This window comes from Corythoichthys intestinalis, chromosome 19, assembly GCF_030265065.1.
Source record: "Corythoichthys intestinalis isolate RoL2023-P3 chromosome 19, ASM3026506v1, whole genome shotgun sequence".
Classification (NCBI taxonomy): domain Eukaryota; kingdom Metazoa; phylum Chordata; class Actinopteri; order Syngnathiformes; family Syngnathidae; genus Corythoichthys; species Corythoichthys intestinalis.
Genome location: NC_080413.1, coordinates 5,330,701 through 5,350,752, shown reverse-complemented (window position 1 = coordinate 5,350,752; position 20,052 = coordinate 5,330,701). Strand labels below are relative to the sequence as shown.

General features: G+C 38.5%; 1 protein-coding gene across 1 annotated transcript in view; it reads left to right on the top strand.

Moving 5' to 3' along the window:
* Positions 1–20,052, top strand: part of LOC130908017 (protein EFR3 homolog B) — an 82,821-nt gene that overhangs the window by 40,025 nt on the left and 22,744 nt on the right. The window contains exons 5-13 of the mRNA XM_057823606.1: positions 1,895–2,016; positions 2,116–2,265; positions 12,531–12,665; positions 13,096–13,174; positions 15,352–15,487; positions 15,670–15,831; positions 16,161–16,272; positions 18,267–18,318; positions 18,492–18,664. Coding sequence (XP_057679589.1) covers positions 1,895–2,016; positions 2,116–2,265; positions 12,531–12,665; positions 13,096–13,174; positions 15,352–15,487; positions 15,670–15,831; positions 16,161–16,272; positions 18,267–18,318; positions 18,492–18,664 — 1,121 coding nt within the window. The remainder of the gene's footprint in view (positions 1–1,894; positions 2,017–2,115; positions 2,266–12,530; positions 12,666–13,095; positions 13,175–15,351; positions 15,488–15,669; positions 15,832–16,160; positions 16,273–18,266; positions 18,319–18,491; positions 18,665–20,052) is intronic.

Below are 20,052 nucleotides of genomic sequence, written 5' to 3'. Positions count from 1 at the left end.
AATGACATCAATATGACGAGTACAACAGACGTTATGGCCTAGAGCAGGGTTCCTCAAATACAAATCTTGAAGGTCCTCAATTGTTTTTTTTTTTCCATACAAGCATGGGTCCATTTATTAATGTGGGTCCATTTATTAATGTCGGTCAAGTACAAGGCAGGTCGAAGGTGGTTTTCTTTGGATCAAACAAAAATTCCATGCTCATTAAATAAATTGACATAAAATGAAAATACACAAAAAAAACATGCAAGTACATTGCTTACACATGTACACTGAATAATTGACAAGATCTGTCAATAAGCTGCAAACAATAACGATTGACAGTACATTTTGTAACTGTAAAACACTGCTGGACAAAAAAGAAAACATGCACAAGTAGTAGAGTACATGTCCGCATGCACAGAACATAAATGACAAGCTCTGTCATTATGGTGCAAACATAATAATTATTGACAGTAACTTTAACTGTAAAACACTGCTCAATGAGAGAAATGGCTTTTAGGTGTCACAAAGCTGTTTTCGCACGTCATCAGCCAGTACTTCAGTGTGTCTTGTGGTTGATGAATCTGAGAGTGAGATTTGTTTGATTTTTGTTGTCATTTCCTCCTTTACTTTACCTTCGAACATTGCTGCTATCACTTCAGTCATACACTCTTTTATTATTTCTTCATCAGAGAACGGCTTCTTATGTTTGGCCAACACCCATGACACTCCGAGTGAGCACTCCATTACAATTTGTTGTTGTATCATAGATTTAACAATAACCTTGCTTGACTCTTGATATGACTGCTTCAACTTGTTCATTTCTTTCCTTCTCAATTCTGATTTAGGAGGAAACTTCTCTTCAAAAGAGCTGTACTCTGTAACTTAATGGTGTCAGCGCAGAGTGTAAAGGGTTAATCGGTTTTTTTTTTTTTTTTTTTTTTTTTTTTTTGCTGCAAATGACTGAAAAAAATAATGAATCACATTTTTATTTTTATCTCCGAGGAAATTTAGCAACCAGCTATTCCTTAATATATCGAAATCCATTTGTAGTGGAAATATATTTGACATCTAAAGCAGTCAATGGCAGTAAATAAGTTAAATACATGCTTCACGATCACTGTGTTATTGACAATTTGAATAAAAAGACATTTACTGGGATATTTTTTGACTCATATCTTGCACTTGAGGCCATCTGTTTGTACTTTTTTTACAAGGACGCGATGAGTTGGACCACCTGTTTGTCATTTGACAAAAGTGTCAATGTATTCACATTATATCTCTATATTAGCCGTACAGGAAAGAGGGGGAATGAGCGTATTTGATCACCCTGTTGTTTCATATTACACTCTGTTCTGGTACTGTAAAGCCGATTCCAGAAGGCCCCCACTTCATAAACACATGACCACATGAGTTAGTGTTTAGTCCACTCACGCTTACTTTCACGGGCCGAGAGGCTTAAGGCGATGTAGACTGAGACGCAATAATACTACTATTAGTGCTTTTTTTTTTTTGTCAGCAGTGAACCACTGATGCGTTAATGCGCGCAGTAATTGAGAACAGACAGGCCTGGCCTCGTTTGCTTCGGTCTTCCAAGCGGACTTAAAATTTTAAAATCGCTGTGAACATGTATTTAATACGGAGGAAATGGTTGATGATGATTGCGTTATTATTAATGTCCCCCATATGTATAGTAATCGCCCTCTGCTTCATAGCTTTTTAATTGCAGAGGGATGTGATGATAAAAGTCAGGAATGTTTAATAGAGTCTGTTTGTGCTGGCCGTTTTTCACTTCTTCTTGTTATTTTTGATTTATTTGTCCATTGATGGTCAGAGAAGTATTTAAAATACGGTTAATCACATGAAATAGTAGAAATCGAGCGTGACGGTGGTCTCCACTTGTTGTTTTCAGTTTGTCAAGTTTGCCAACATTGAGGAGGACACGCCGTCCTACCACCGCAGTTACGACTTCTTCGTGTCGCGCTTCAGTGAGATGTGCCACTCGGGTTACGAGGACCCCGACATCCGCACAAAGTAAGGAGCTAAAATGGTTAAACAATAAACAACGCCACACATGGCGACTCATGATTTTATGGATTGACGTTTACATCTCATGACCCTTGTGGCTTTCAGGATCCGGATGGCTGGCATCAAAGGTCTTCAGGGCGTCGTGAGAAAGACTGTGAACGACGAGCTTCAAGCTAACATCTGGGACCCTCAGCACATGGACAAGATCGTGCCGTCGCTGCTGTTTAACTTGCAGAGTAGCGAGCGTGCAGAGAGGTGAGATTTGATAAGTGAATGTGTTTATCGAGAAAGTTGACTTGAGATACAAATTATTTTGTGGTATTTTACCAATAAACTCTATGGTTAGCATTTAGCAAATTATTATTATTAAGATATGTTCACAAATCTGCTTTGTCTTTGGAAAACATTGTCATAGTATTCCGGGGTTTATGCAGGTAATTAAAAAACATTAAATGGATTTTGTCGAAATTCAGGCTTTAAAAAGCATTAAACAAAATGTATAAAGTAGGGCTGTCAAATTTATCGCTAAACGGGCGGTAATTCATTTTTATAATTAATCACGTTAAAATATTTAACGCAATTAATGCATGCGTGGCACGACCCACTCACGCATTGCCGCAAACAGCCTACAGTAGCGCCGTTCAATTATATAGAGAGCTAAGAGCCAGCGTCAAGTGAGTGGACAAAATACAAGCATTCATTGGGGCCGTGCTTTTAAATGGCAAAAGCTTTAACACCTTTCCCACAACAACTATAAATATTGTGGGAAGCGACGTGGGGAAGAAGGATAGGAGTTGATCTAATTCTTAGCACCCTGTATTGTACCCAACGCAGAGAAGATATAGCATTTGCAGCCACCACACACAGTCATGGTGGCACTACTTCCCATCATGCATTTGGGCAGAACAGTTTAGTCCCTATGGTATCATTTACTGAAAGCTCAACAAATACACTAGATGGCAATATTTAGTCACAATATACAAACTCACATTTAAACTTTAATAATTACAAGTCTTTCTATCTGTGGATCCCTTTCACAGAAAGAATGTTAATAATGTTAATGCCATCTTGTTGATTTATTGTTATAATAAACAAATACAGTACTTATGTACAGTATGTTGAATGTATATATCCGTCTTGTCTTATCTTTCCATTCCAACAATAATTTTCAGAAAAATATGGCATATTTTAGAGATGGTTTGAATTGCGATTAATTACGATTAATTAATTTTTAAGCTGTGACTAACTCGATTAAAAATTTTAATCGTTTGACAGCCCTAGTATAAAGCATTAAAAATTATGTACTGTAAACCTGTTAAAAAACTTATAGGCCATATAGGCAATAGGCAATATAGGCCATTTTTCCATACAGTGTTATGAAAAAGTATCTGAAACTTTTGGAATTTTTCACATTTCTGCATAAAATCACCATCAAATTTGATGTGACATTAGTCATAATCACACGGATGAAAAAACAGTGCCTGCTTTAACTAAAACCACCCAAACATTTATAGGTTACTATATTTTAATGAGAATGGTATGCAAACAACAACAGAAGGGGGGGGGGGGGATAAGTAAGTGAACCATCATATTAAATATTTTGTGGCCCCCTCTGTGGCAGCAATAACTTCAACCAGATGCTTCCTGTAGCTGCAGATCAGTTTGGCACATCAGACAGGACTAATCTTGGCCCATTCTTCTCTACAAAACTGCTGTAATTCAGTCAGATTCTTGGGCTGTCTGGCATGAATCGCTGTCTTTAGGTCATGCCACAGCATCTAAATGGGGTTCAAGTCTAGACTTTGACTTGACCACTCCAGAACATGCATTTTGTTCTTTAGAAACCATTCTGAAGTTGATTTACATCTGTGTTTTGGCTCATTGTCTTGTTGCAGCATCCATCTTATTTTTAGCTTCAACTGTCTGACAGACGGCCTCATTTTTTTCCTGCAAAACATCCTGATAAACTTTTGAAATCTTCCATTAATGATTGCAAGTTGTCCAGGACTGGGGCTGCAAAACAGCCCCAAATCATGATGCTTCCTCTACCATGCTTCACGGTGGGGATGAGGTATTGATTTTCGTGAGCTTTTCCATTTTTCCTCCAAACATGACGTTTTGTGTTACTCCCAAACAATTCAACTTTGGTTTCATCAGTCCACAAAATATTTTGCCAAAACTTTTGTGGAGTGTCCAAGTGCCTTTTTGCGAACATTAAAGCAACAATGTGTTTTAGACGGCAGTGGAGTCATGAACACTATTCTTGGCCATAGTTTTACATATAGTTGATGTGTGCACAGAGATATTGGACTTTGCCAGTGATTTCTGTAAGTCTTTAGCAGACACTTTAGGGTTCTTTTTTACCTCTCTGAGTATTTTGCGCTGAACTCTTGGCGTCATCTTTGGTGGACGGCTACTCCTTGGGAGAGAAGCAACAGTGCTAAACTCTCTCCATTTGTAGACAACTTCTCTGACTGTCAATTAATGGATATCCAGACTTTTAGATATGATTTTGTATCCTTTCCCATCTTTATACAAATCCGCAATCCTTGATTGCAGGTCTTCAGACAGCTCTTTTGACCAAGCCATTAAGCACATCAGACAATGCTTCTCATCAAGACAATTCTTACCAGGTGTGTGTTTTATAGTGGGCGGGGCAGCTTTAAATCACTCATTAGTGATTGGGCACACACCTGACTTAAATTGTTTGGTAAAAAATTGGTTTCAATTGCTCTTTAAGTCTCCTTAGGCCGAGGGTTCACTTATTTTCCCCCTTCTGTCAGTGTTTGCATGCTATCCTCATTAAAATATGAAAACGTATAAATGTTTGGGTGGTTTTAGTTAAAGCAGACAGTTTTTTCATCTGTATGATTTTGACCAAGATCTGATCACATTTGATGGTGATTTTTTGCAGAAATGTGAGAAATTCCAAAAGGTTCAGATACCTTTTCATACCACTGTATATATTTTCAATCGAAAAAAAGTCACTCAATTGAATTTGTTCTTATTTTTCACAAAATGCTTTTTGGAAAACCTTGAAGTTGTTACATTTATCATTATTATTGTGTCCTGTTGGGCATCACAATACAGTTAGCCATAATATGTTATGCCAGGTTTGATATCGGTATCAGATTTATGGCGTATCGGTTAATTAATCATAATCGTACAACTGTACGTACGATTTGTGTGTGTGAAAACTATCTGCAGTTTGGCATGGGCATTAAATTAGTTTAAAGTGGCATTAAATGAGACTTGCTAATGCCTGTAGAAACCCTGTATTCATAGTCAAACTTTTCTTAGCGCAATAGTTTTATGTAGTTCCAGTGCACATTAACAGCCAAAATGTTAAAAGCATATGATTTATACACAAAACAATAAACCGCCTAATCGGGAAAAAAAATACACTGTAATTCCTCAACTATTAAAATATTTGTTCGAGGCTGCCATAATGTACACACTAATTTACTTACTCACTGTTTAATCTTGCTCAAAACATGCTCGCAGGAAGCCAAAAACTCTGTTTTTGAAAATATTCCATTTTTCGGAAAGTGTTATCTATGTTTTTCTTGGCTGCACAGACCCGAGTTCTTGCCAGTATATGATTACAAAAGAAAAAACTGACTGACGTGCGAACGTACTCGCTGACTTAAACGGAAGCTAATCACGTCACACGTCATTCGGCTCATTTTGACCGAAAATCGTGCGCTGAATCGAGAACACCAGACCGCCTTGTCAGAGGGCGACGTAAAGACGAAAAACAGAAACTGAGAGGTGACACAAAGGCCGAGACGTACCGCAGCGCCTCATCAATTCCCCTCACAGTCAGTTTAGCAAGTCACTGGCAATAACACTCAACACAGTCTAATTACTGTAAGATCGCAGATGGTGCCTATCCCCTATTAATGCCTTTGCACGTGTGCTAGCTTTTTGACTTTCCCCGCACGTCAACGAAATACAATTTGTATAATTAGTCAGACCACAAGGTTTCTGGGGGAAAAACACTGGAGAATTTCGGTAATGTTTATGTTTTAGTACTTGCATAAAGCACTTTCGAGCAAAGTGGCGCTAACACCGCGAGGTTGGAAGCTGTGGTCCCTACGCAGCAGGACAGATGACAGTTGCGAGCTTTGTGATGAATAATGTAATCAACGATGGAGCAGCTGAGGATAATAATGGCACCCGCATATACAAATATGTCAGACAAAGGCATTTTTCCATTTAGATCATTTGGAATTGAAATACAATAATTGTTTCCAGGTGACATGAAAGTGTTGTCTCCATTCGCAATCTTTTCAGGAACATTTTAGCATGTTAGCTGCACTGCTAGCTAGACAGATACAGTACCAATGTTTGTAGTTGTTCGATTCTGTTAGTCTGTACTTGTACTTGCTCGGATGCTAACACCACTTGAGCAATGATAGTTTGATTTAAAATCGGATGACAAGTATTTTAGCTGCACTGTTCGCTAGACAGATACAAAAGTCAATATCTGTTCGATTCTTTTAGTCTGTACTTGTACTTGCTCTGATGCCAACACCGCTTTAGCAATGATAGTTTGATTTAAAGTCAGATGATCAGCATTTTAGCTGCACTGCTAGCTCGATAGATACCAATGTCAATATCTTTTAGATTCTGTTATCCTGTAATCTTATTTGCTCCGATTTGAACAGCGCTTCAGCAATGATTCTTTGATTTAAAGTCTGATGATAAGCATTTTAGCTGCAGTGCTAGCTAGACAGATACCAAGGTCAATCAATATCTGTTGAATTCGGTTAGTTTGTACTCGTACTTGCTCTGATGCTAACACCACTCTAGCAATGATACTTCGATTTAAAGTCAGATGATAAGCATTTTAGCTCCACTAGCTTGACAGATACCAAGTTCAGTGTTTGTTCAATTCTGTTAGTTTGTACTCGTATTTTTTCCAATGCTAACACCAATTTAGCATTGATAGTTTGATTTAAAGTCAGATGAGCCGCAATTTAGCTGCAGTGCTAGCTAGACAGATATAAATGTCAATATATGTTCAATTCTGTTTGTCTGTTCTCATACTTGCTCCGATGCTAACACCGATTTCGCAATGATAGTTTGATTTAAAATTGGATGACTGATAACAATGGCAATATCTATTCAATTCAATTCTTTTAGTATGTACTCATGCTTCCTCCAATTTTGGCATCGATTTAGCATTGATAGTTTGATTTAAAGTTAGATGATAAGCATTTTAGCTGCTTTGCTTGCTAAAATGACAGATACCAATGTCAATATCTGTTGACTTCTGTTTGTCTGGACTTGTACCTGCTCTGATGCTAACACCACTTTAGCAATGATGGTTTGATTTAAAGTCAGATGATAAGCTAGCTAGACTGATACCAATGTCAATGTATCTTTAATTCTGTTAGTATATACACATACTTCCACCAATGCTAACACCAATTTAGCAATGATAGTTTGATTTAAAGTCAGATAAGCATTTTAGCTGCACTGCTAGCTAAAATGACAGATACCAATGTCAATATCTGTTGCATTCTGTTAGCCTCTACTCATACTTGCTCTGATGCTAACACCGTTTTAGCGATGATACTTTGATTTTAAAGTCAGATGACAAGCATTTTAGCTGCACTGCTAGCTAGACGGATACCAATGTCAATATCTGTTGAATTCTGTTATACCCCTTTCCCACTGAAACTAGTGGGTCAACGCGCGTTTTTCCAAGCCGATGCATCCCACTAGCAATTGGCATTTGGCACCTTTGCCATTGACAAAAAAAGCAGTGTCTTTTTTTTTTTTTTTTTTTTCTCCACCCGTCTAACCCCCACCCCTCCTCAGCCATGCGTAAGGTGCGTGACGTCACCACGCTAAGATGCGCTTCGACAAGTGCGACCGAATTCATTCAGTTCAAGGAAGTTAACAATGCAAAGCAACATGGAAGCCTCCTCTCCGTTTGTGTTCTCTGTTTTCATGCGTTTTACTGCCCGTAAAATGGTCGAAATGCAGCAAAGGATCAACACTGTGCTTGTGCTGAGGCAACGTAGGCGACGTAAATTTTGGTTTGAAGTTGAAAGGAGTCGTGTACGTCACAGGAGGAGGAGAAGAGCCTTTGTTTCGTCTCTTATGGCTATTGCTAACGGTGCTACACCGACTGTTCGCCGTATGTGGATCCGGGCTAGAGCACATGGTTTTTGTTTTTTGTTATGACGCATCACGTACTAGCCTACGTCACCACGTAGATTAGGGTGTTGACCCGGGGTTTTGCTTTCACACTGCATGGCGATCAGAGCCGAGGGGATTTTAACGCGGGTCGCTTGGCGGGTTGATTGACACGCGTCGAGGCGGGTCGCTGCACCTTTCCCACTGCCACCAAAAGCCGATTGTTAGCGGGTTGACACGGGTTTTTTGGCCAGTGGGAAAGGGGTATTAGTCTGTACTCGTACTTCGTCCAATGTTAACACCGATTTAGCAATGATAGTTTGATTTAAAGTCAGATGAAAAGCTGCACTGGTATCTCGACAGATGCCAATTTTAATATCTGTTCGATTCTGTTAGTCTGTACTCGTACTTGCTACGATGCTAACACTGATTGAGCAAAGACAGTTTGATTTAAAGTCAGATGACAAGCATTTTAGCTGCGCTGCGAGCTAGACAGATACCAACGTCAATATCTGTTCAATTCTGTTAGTCTGTACTCGTATTTGCTCCGATGCTAACACCGCTTTAGCAGTGATTGTTTGATTTAAAGTCAGATGACAAGCATTTTAGCTGCACTGCTAGCTAGACGAATACCAATGATTACAATGTCAATATGTGTCTGATTCTGTTAGCCTGTACTCGTACTTGCTCTGATGCTTTAGCAGTAATACTTTGATTTAAAGTCAAATGACAACACTATGTTCTCCAGCAGAAAATGTTCTCTCACTTTTTTAACTGTCCTGTCAGTTTTATTTTATAGCCTGTGGTTTTCCCTCGGGAAACAGTGTTTATATTTTGGTTAACACACAGAGCTAGCATACTTTAATTCGTTAGGAATGTGTGAATAGAGTCATATTTTTTTCCTGACAAGTTTAAGAAGCTGTAAAAGCACAATAGCTTACTTTGTAAATTCAGAGCAGGAATGTTTATGATCATAGTGGATTTGCGCAGTATGAGGTTTACGTTCCTTGTTTTGAGTGTTAAACATTTCAACGCAATGCTAACGCTAATGCAAAGACAGCTTCCATTGTATGTTAGAGTTAAGTCGGGCTTCCAACCGTCCCTTGAAAGACTGAATCGCCCCGTATTCAGAAACCAAAGTACGCGTCCCGAATTAGGCTTATAAGGGACGTGCTTTTTCCCCTACTGTTATGAAAATTGAAAGTAGTCTCAGATTTGTAAAACGAATACTGTTACAGTGCTTTACAGGAAAATGCAGGGAAAGGCATTCCCCCGCCTATCCTGCTTTTTGACCAATGAGCTGACGGAAAAATGACAATATGAAATTAACTTTAACTCAGTTTATGTTTGCACCAGTGTTGCTTCGTCAACGATGACGATAACGAAAATACTTAATCAAAAAAAACATTTTTTCATGACTGAGACGTCACGATGACAAGCTAAAAATGTCTCCTCGGAGACTAAAACATGACAAGATGGATGCCAGTAGATGTCTGACGAGACGAGAACGAGATGAAAATTCGCCATAGTTCACAATAGGATGACAACAATGTGTGATACTTTCTTATCGTATGTGTAGTTAGCACGCATTTTAGGAGTGCTTGGTCATGTCACTCATGTGACGTGCTGCGTCTCCCCCCGACCCCTATGCCTCAAACTAGGGCTGTCAAAATTGTCGCATTAACGGGTGGTAATCAGTTTTTTTTTAATAAATTACGTTAAAATATTTGATGCCAGTAACACACATGCCACGCTCAAACAGATTAAAATGACAGTACAGTGTAATGTCTGCTTGTTACTTGGTATTTGGTGTTTGGCGCCCTCTGCTGGCGCTTGGGCACAACAGATTTTATGGGTTAGTACCATGAGTGAGCATGGTGTAATTATTGACATCAACAATGGCGAGCTAGTAGTTTATATTTTGATTGAAAATTTTACAAATTTTAATAAAACGAAAACATTAAGAGGGGTTTTAATATAAAATTTCTATAACTTGTACTAACATTTATCTTTTAAGAACTGCAAGTCACTTTAAGAGAATGTTAATAATGTTAATGTCATCTTGTTGATTTATTGTTATAATAAACAAATACAGTACGTATGTTGAATGTATATATCCGTCTTGTCTTATCCTTCCATTCCAACAATAATTTACAGAAAAATATGCCATATTTTATAGATGAATTGTGATTAATTACGATTAATTAATTTTTAAGCTGTAATTAAGTCGATTAAAAATTGTAATCGTTTGACAGCCTTACCCCAAACGTGTCATGTGCTGCTTGGTAAGTTTTGTTTTCTTATCTTGGCTATGCTATGTTGCTTTAGCCTTTAAATGTCTGTGCTGAGTGATCATCAGACACTAAACTAACTTGTAGCGTTAGCATTGCGTTCGCTTTAGCATTAGCATTTAGCACAGAGACTCGGTGAGTGTCGTCTTAAACACTTGGAAAACTTTTTACATACTGTTTGTGGCATCCTGGTAAGGATAATTAATTGCAAATAATGTGCTGTTTTCCTGCTGAGTTTGTTTTATCATCATGAAGATGTTGATGTCCTAGTAGAGTCTACAATTATGTGCTCGTCTCTCAAAGTTCGTTCAAAATTTTTGGAAACCTTTTATTTATTTATTCATGGGCTGAAACCTTTGAAGTTTATAGACGAAAACATTTTGAGAGTTGTTGACTTAAACGAGACATGACAAACACATTTAAAAATAACTAAAATATGACTAAGGCAACATAATTTTCGTCACAGTGTTGTTTTCGTCAACAATGACGACAACGAAAGCATTTCGTTAACGACCTCTTTTTTTTCATGACGATGATGTCACGATGACGAGCTAAAAACGCGTCTTGGATGACTAACATGACAAAAAGTTGGCCAGTTTACGTCTGACGAGAACAAGATGAAAATGCGACATCGTACCTGTCATATGTTCACAATGCGTGTCATTTGATAGTTGTGCATTTTTTTTCTGCTCGTAGTTAGTCAGCCTGCTTCCGAGCCGTGTTTTGTGTAATTCACGTGACTTGCGCATGCCCCCACCCTCCCCCGAGGCAGTGCACATGAGCAGCGATCTAACATAATTTAACAATGGCAGCTGAAACCGCGCCAGGATTTCTGGTCGCATTTTAACTAAATCCGACCGAAAGAAGAACGCAATGCACTGTCCCAGTGTGAGACCAAGGTGAAAAGTGTGGCCACCTACTTGGTTGAAAAAGACTACGAATCTAAAGCGGCAACTCAAAGTTCGAACTTGTTTGAATATTCGTCGACTAAAACCAGATTAAAACAAAAACATTTTGAAATGACTAAAATATGACTCATACTAATAAGTGTTTTCGTCCAAAATTAAAAGAGCTGCCAAAAACAATGCTGGTTTACACTTTATTTTAAAAAAATTTTTAGCAGGACATGTTATTATTTTTAGTGCTGTCAAACGATTAAAATTTTTAATTGAGTTAATGACAGCTTAAAAATTATTCGTAATTAATCGCAATTCAAACCATCTATAAAATATGCCATATTTTTCTGTAAATTATTGTTGGAATGGAAAGATAAGACACAAGATGGATATATATATTCAACATACGGTACATTCTGTTAAAGCGATCCATGTATAGAAAGACTTGTAGTTCTTAAAAGATAACTGTTATTACAAGTTACAGAAATTTTATATTAAAACCCTTCTTAATGTTTTCGTTTTAATAAAATTTGTAAAATTTTCAATCAAAAAATAAACTAGGAGCCCGCCATTGTTGATGTCAATAATTACACAATGCTCATGGGTGCCTAAGCCCATAAAATCAGTCGCACCTAAGCGCCAGCAGAGGGTGACAAAACTCCCAAAAACACAAGTAACAAGTTGGCATTGCACTGTGCTGTCATTTTAATCTGTTTGAGCGGGGCAAGTGCGTTAATTGCATCAAATTTTTTAACGTGATTAATTTAAAAAATTAATTACCGCCCTTTAACGCGATAATTTTGACTGCCCTAATTTTTTTGTTTCAGTATTTTTTTGTATTAGAAATACATTGGTGATAATGATTGTTTTTCCATGTGCTTATAGCATTCAAATATGTAACAAATGAATTCAGCTGTAAGTAAAATTATTATAATATTATTATAATTATTCTTAAAAATCACTAGCTAGCGTTAAGCTAACAAGTTTTCCGGAACAAATGCAAAGTATTTTCTATTTTAATGCACAGTAAGTGTAATCTTCTTCATGTGTGTTTAGTTTGAAGGTTTACCACATCTGGCAATGGTTTAAAACATCAACTTTAGACTATTTTTTGAGTAACTATACTCTATTTGTCAACCTGTAGTTGGGCTAACATAGTTTTTCCCTCTCTTCCCCTCTTCAGTCGGTCCCCCTCTCCACTGCAGGCATCAGACAAGGAGAAAGAGAGCCCCGTGGAGCTGACGGAGCGCTGCTTCAGGGAACTGCTGGGCCGAGCCGCCTATGGAAACATTAAGAACGCTGTCACTCCAGTGCTCATGTAGGTTAACCTCCCTTCCAAACACAAATCCTTTAATATATAAGATGTAATTAGAATGTTTTTTCTATTTAAACTCAAAGTCCACAGTTACATTTTCAATTTGAGTCGCTACTTCATATCCCTAAGCTTCAATTTCCGTTCTTCTCATCGTCCTCATCGCAATAGAAGTGCTATTTTCCATCCATCACGGTCTAGTTTTTGTCTCCGGTCATTTTTCCTGGCTCTTCTGCACATAGCAGCTGCAGCGTTGTCAACAACACAGCAGAAGTGACCTTGATGGTATTTGATGGATTGTGCGGAACATCTTTTTGGCGTCGATTAGACGTTAGTGTCAGTCTGCGCCTCGTGGTGCTAGTTTACCGATGTCATTATAATAGGAGTGAATAAGCCATTAGTGAAATCTGTATTCTTTATCTGTGTGTCCCTGAAGGCACCTCGACAATCACTCTCTATGGCAGGGAAAGAGCTTTGCTGTGCGGTGCTTTAAAATCATCATGTATTCAATTCAGGTAAGCGCTACATTGACACAGTATTGTCGTGGAATTGAATATTTACAGTGTTTCTTTTTTTGTCTCTTAATAAAAATATACATACAGTAGGGTAAATAAGTATTTAGTCAACCACCAATTGTGCAAGCTCTCCTACTTGAAAAGATTAGAGAGGCCTGTAATTGTCAACATGGGTAAACCTCAATCATCAGAGACAGAATGTGGAAAAAAAAAACAGAAAATCACATTGTTTGATTTTAAAATAATTTATTTCGAAATTAGAGTGGAAAATAAGTATTTGGTCACCTACAAACAAGCAAGATTTCTGGCTGTCATAGAGGTCTAACTTCTTCTAACAAGGTGCAATGAGGCTCGACTCGTTACCTCTACTAATGGCACCTGTTTTAATTCATTATCGGTATAAAAGACACCTGTCCACAATCTCAGTCAGTCACACTCCAAACTCCAATTGTAGACCTGCACCAGGCTGGGAAGACTGAATCTGCTATACGTAAAACGCTTGGTGTAAATAAATCAACTGTGGGAGCAATTATTAGAAAATGAAAGACATACAAGATCTCCCTCGATCTGGGGCTCCATGCAAGATCTCATCCCGTGGTCTCAAAACGATAACAAGAACGGTGAGCAAAAATCCCAGAACCACACGGGGAGACCTAGTGAATGACCTACAGAGAGCTGTGACCACAGTAATAAAGGGTACTATCAGTAACACAATGCGCCGCCAGGGACTCAAATCCCGCACTGCCAGAAGTGTCCCCCTGCTGAAGAAAGTACACGTCCAGGCCCATCTGCGGTTTGCTAGAGAGCATTTGGATAATCCAGAAGAGGGCTGGGAGAATGTGTTATGGTCAGATGAAACCAAAATAGAACTTTTTGGAAGAAACACAGGTTCTAGTGTTTGGAGGAGAAAGAATACTCAATTGCATCCTAAGAACACCATACCCACTGTGAAGCATGGGGGTGGAAACATTATGCTTTGGGGCTGTTTTTCTGCAAAGGGACCACGACGACTGATCTGTGTAAAGAAAAGAATGAATGGGGCCATGTATCGAGAGATTTTGAGTGAAAATCTCCTTCCACCAGCAAGGGCATTGAAGATGAGAGGTGGCTGGGTCTTTCAGCATGACGATGATCCCAAACACACAGCCAGGGCAACAAAGGAGTGGCTTCGTAAGACGCATTTCAAATTCCTGGAGTGGCCTCGCCAGTCTCCAGATCTCAACCCCATAGAAAATCTGTGGAGGGAGTTGAAAGTCCGTGTTGCCCAACAACAGCCCCAAAACATCACTGATCTCGAGGAGTTCTGCATGGAGGAATGGGCCAAAATACCAGCAACAGTGTGTGAAAAGCTTGTGAAGAGTTACAGAAAATGTTTGGCCTCCGTTATTGCCAACAAAGGGTACATAACAAAGTATTGAGATGAATTTTTGGTATTGACCAAATACTTGTTTTCCACCATGCTTTGCAAATAAATTCTTTAAAAAGCAAACAATGTGATTTTCTCTTTTTTTTTTCTCCCACATTCTGTCTCTTATGGTTGAGGTTTACCCATGTTGACACTTACAGGCCTCTCTAATATTTTCGAGTGGGAGAGCTTGCACAATTATTGGTTGACTAAATACTAGAAAGCGTCTTACCTCTGTAATTGCAAACGAAGGCTTCTGGACGAAATATTAGCCCTGATTTTCTCAGGGGTACAGATACTTATGAACCCCAGTAAATCACAAATAAAATATTGAAAAAAACATACAATGTGAGTTCTGGATTTTTTTGTTTGGTTATGTTTCTATTCAGTGGGGAGAACAAGTATTTCATACACTGCCCCTATTGGCAGTGTATGAAATACTTGTTCTCCACACTGTATGTGGAAATGCGTCTATGATTGAAATTTCAGATCTCTACCTTTTTTCTAAGTGGTTAAACTTCAAAAAAATCACAAGGGGTGTAACTACTTCAGCTCCTCACTGTAAAAGGTGCATCGGGTTATAAGTGTATAACTGTCTGCTTTTAAGAAAATTGAAGGCTTTTAGGTGCGCCTTATAGTGCGGGAAATACGATACCGATAAAACATGAAATCCCTCCGTTTTTTCTAGTGTCTCAACAATATGTTCCTCTAATTGGATTGTTGGTGTACTGATTGGTTCTTATTTTAATTTATTATTATTATTTTTTTTTAGTCTCAGCACTCCCACTTGGTCATCCAGCAACTTCTCGGTCATCTGGACGCCAACAGCAAAAACTCTGCTACAATCCGAGCTGGAATAGTTGAAGTTTTGCTAGAAGCGGCAGCCATCGCGGCCAGCGGCTCCGTAGGTGAGACGATGATACAAGTGCGTTGGCTTCCAATGACTGCTATTGACTCAGAGTGTAGCAGCGAAAGAACGTTCATACAAAGTTCAAATGGATTGGACGTCGACTAGTTCTGACCTCATTTGGAGTTTTAATTCATTTTTTAATTGGGAAATGATTAAATTGTATTTGGCTTGACCTCACAGGTCCCACCGTGCTGGAAGTGTTCAACACGTTACTCCGCCAGCTCCGTCTCAGCGTCGACTACGAGCTAACCGGCTCCTACGACGGCAGCACCAACATCGGCACCAAGATTATCAAAGCTCACGAGGAACGGCAGCTGCAAGAAGCCGTCATTCGAACCATCGGTGAGTCTGTTTCTGCATCATTAAGCTTTGATTATATCCAATTCTCTGGCTTTTTAGTAGTTTTCTACTTTTTTCCCATTGCTGCGCGAAATGTTTGAGAGCATCCAGATGATGCCTGTTGCGGCCATCTATAATTGTGCGTCTCAGACTTACATAATACCTTATGGACTGGTTAGGGGTCGGGTTATGGTTAGGTAATGGTCCCGCCTTAATCAGTATATCACGATATTTCAGCCGGATGACATTAGCAATTTAGCGCGGCAATTTATGGTGTTTACCTTTTCGGTATTTTATTGATGAATTTGAATTTCAGCTTTCCTCTTTTTCAGGTTCATTTGCAAACACTTTACCGACCTATCAGAGGTCTGAAGTCATGCTCTTCATTATGGGAAAGATTCCCGTTCCTGGTGTTCACCCATTGCTACCTTCTTCAGGTTCCGGGTAAGTGAAAGTGTCTCAAATCGCCATGTTTTTTTTACATGTTTTTTTGGTCCACTTTTTGTTTTAAGTTTGGAAATAGTTGAGATCAGGTCTGTCGCAAATTTACGTATAATCATCTATTTTATTTATGAAAACAGAAATCGATAACGATTTACAGTTTTTGTTGTTGTTGTTTTGTTTTGTTCAATTAAAATAAGAAGTCAAAATTAAATCTATCATTTTTTTCTAAATGGTTTTAATAAAATTTAAAAAAAACTACTACCAATACAAATTTTGAATAGATTGGACGTCTATTGTTGTCATTGGCAGCCAATGGGAGCTAGATTTACTGTTTTGTTTTTAAAATAAAATTAAAAATCAAATCGAATAAAAATATTTACGGGTTTTCCTTTAATTTAAAATATATACACACATATACAGTATATATATATATATATATATATATATATACATATACATATATATATATATATATATATATATATATATATATAAGAAAATTAAAAAAATATTTTGAACAATAGATTTCAATCCTCCCAGTTCAATGGATTGGACATCTAACACCGCCAATATTTGTAATTTTTGTTGTTGTTTAAAACTAAAAAAATATATAAACATGGAATATTTACTTTTTTTTAAAATCTAAAATATTTAAAAAATAAGATTGCCAGAATCACGCCAGCCGCAACTCCAGCGACCTGGGCCGGCGAGAACCCAACAACCCAGCCAAAAGGCCAAAATCCGCGCATTCACCTTAGTCTTAACCCCTTGTACTGACTCCATTTTGAAAGCTGGAAAAAGGCTTTGAAACACAAGTTGACAATTTATTCTGAGTCGACAGCAATCATACAGCACAGAGGGACCCAGGCGAGGATCCAAGGTCACCATATCACAAGTCAACAAAAGGTTCCCGAGATAAAAATGATAATGCTTAGTTAAGCATTCAGTCTTTTGAAGGCTCTCGCAGGGCAGGCCTTGGGCAGGAAGAAGGGTGTGTTTGGGCGTTGTTTAGGATTATTGTCTGTTTGTGGATTGGGCAGGAGGATTCGGGAGTTACTTTTATCCGGGCAACGAGGGTTGTGGATTTTGCCAGTTTTCCGGTGTGCTTTGTGTTGGGACAAGACGTCCCGCCATTTGTTCTTGACTGTCCGGGAGAACTGATTGCGAGAGTTGGTAGCGCAGAAGTTGTCTTATAGATGTCAGCGTCAATCTTGCTCAGTCAGTTGCATGGCGCACATATTGAGCTTCCGTGATAAGAAGGCGTCATGTAGCTCTTATGCCCTGTATTCTGCTTGTTTTCCTTAAACAATGGTATAAGTGCTATTTATTGTATACTGGTTGTGTTAGAGTAATACAAACAGTCGATCGGTAAATACGAGGAAAGATACAGTAAAAATAGATTTACTGTTTTCTCAATCAAAGAAAACATTTAAAAAATAAAATATTCGGAATGATCGCTGCCAACATTCACGGTTCACATGGATTGAACAATGATTGATCAATATACTGCTCAACTGGGAGCGAAACGCCATCAACGCATGCCAAAGCATATTCATTTTTCTTTGGCAGACATAATGACATCACGTCATACTCGCAACACAACTACCACGGACATCAATCAATAGCTTGTGGGATTATGTTCATGACATCAGCGCTTTGATTAAATGGCGAAAACATGCAAACATGCACATCCAATAAAATAAACATCGGGTAGAAAACGCATACCTGCGGTCTTGAGTATCTCGGTCTTTTGAAAAATGTTGACATTTTCTTTTGATTTTACGCCTGAAAGAAAAAAACAGACGTGTCGGAGGATTTGGTGAAGGCACTACGATTGGACGTGATCATTTGTGCGCTGACTAAATGTTTTACAGTGTCAGCATTCTTGGGAAAAAATTCAAAGCTGTTTGCCGTTTTGGTTCAACGCAATGGTTACGTTTTCTTCAAAATTCATGATCCCCTACTAATGACTAAATGGATTTTTTACTCCGCAGGCCTGAGGGTACCAGGATGATTCAGGTTATGCTACTAAAGTCCTTAGTACAGGTAAGTCCGCATCTCTGATGGTTTAAACCATATCCAAAGTAATGCTGGGTGTTTCGTGATATATAATATCATATATCATGCTAGATTTTTTTTTCATATCACCAAGCCCTAATTCAAATATTACAAACAACAAAGTTACGACCTGTAATTAGATTACACGTTTTTTCGCGCAGGTGACGGCAGGTTTCCAGACCACCAACATGCTAACAGCTCTTCCTAGCTCCTTCCTGGAGCCTCTACTCTCCTTCTCCCTAACCGAAAACCCTGAAGTTCGGCTTTTGGTGCTCCAAATCCTGCTCAGTCTCATCGACAGGCATGAAAACCGGCCTAAATTCTCCAACATAAGGTGCGTACAATGCGGAAATCGGGAATTTTTTTGTGAAACACACTAGGGCTGCAGCAATCAATTATTTAAGCAATCGATTATTCTATCGATTAGTTAGTTGGAATAATGTAATAACAAACATTTAATGCCTTGCAGAATAAATTTTAGGAGATGTAAAACGAAGGAAACAAGTGGTAATTGTTGGAAGTTTACCTTTTAGCCAGATTGACGGAATCATGGCAGCCAAACCGCCGAACCGCGCTAGCACAATTCCAACAACCCGGGCCAGTGCACGACCAACAACCAGGCCAAAAGGCTAAACTCCACAGGCTCACCTTAGTTTAAACTAGGGCTGCAGCTATCGAATATTTTAGTAATCGACTGAAAATTCTATCGATTAATTGAGTAATCGGATAAAACAAATCTATTTTTAGGTGAAGAGCCATTATAAATATACATGAGAAAACAAGACATTTCATCTAATCTTGAACCATTTTCAGTCAATGTCTTTATTTTCGATGTATATTGTTGAAAACAGCCAACAATTGCATCTCAGATGTAACTAGAATAAAAGAAAAAGTCACTCAAAAAACCTTTACATCTTATAAAAAAAAAAATATATATATATATGTATATATACACCTAAAAATGCCGTTACGCTTGATAACACACATCACTTAAAAGTTAGGATTTTTTCCCACGTGTTTCTATTTGTGTCAAGCCATTTTTAAGTTCTAGCTAAGTTTTAAGTTAGTCTAAACTGTAAGTTCTGATAGGATTTGGAGTTTTTGCAGTGTTCAAAATAAATGTATGATACAGGCTGTATTGGAGCACATTAGGGACCAGTGCTACTTGGTGTTTTATCCAGCTGTTGCCACGTTTACATGGAGCCAAATATTCCAATTACAATCGGTTTAGATGTTCAAACCGAATAAATGTGTTCCATATAAACACCTCATTCGGAATGAACAGGCCCAAACCGAATGGAATTTCATTCCGATTCACAGGGGTGGAATATTCCTTTTCCCAAACCGATTAGAAGTAAAATTATATCATGTAAACAGGGAAGCGGAATGGTGTCTGGTTGCGTTCTTTCTGCACATGCTCCGTACTGACGTGGTGACGTCACTTGGTGACGTAAGTAACGTCACTTGCAACATGACTTCCAAGCACAGCGCACCTAATTGGAGTCCGGCGGAAAGTTTATATCCATGAATCCCTCCACCAGCCCACACAACTTTTTAAATGAACGGCGTGTCATTCTGAAGTTTTGTTTCCACTCGAAAAGTTAAAACAGCAGCTGATCTGACGATCGATCTTCATGTTTTGCAACGTGACGCTTTGTTTTGATTAATCTGCGCATGTCAGACGGCAGTTGTCAAACGTCCTTTCGGAATAAAGGCAGACAC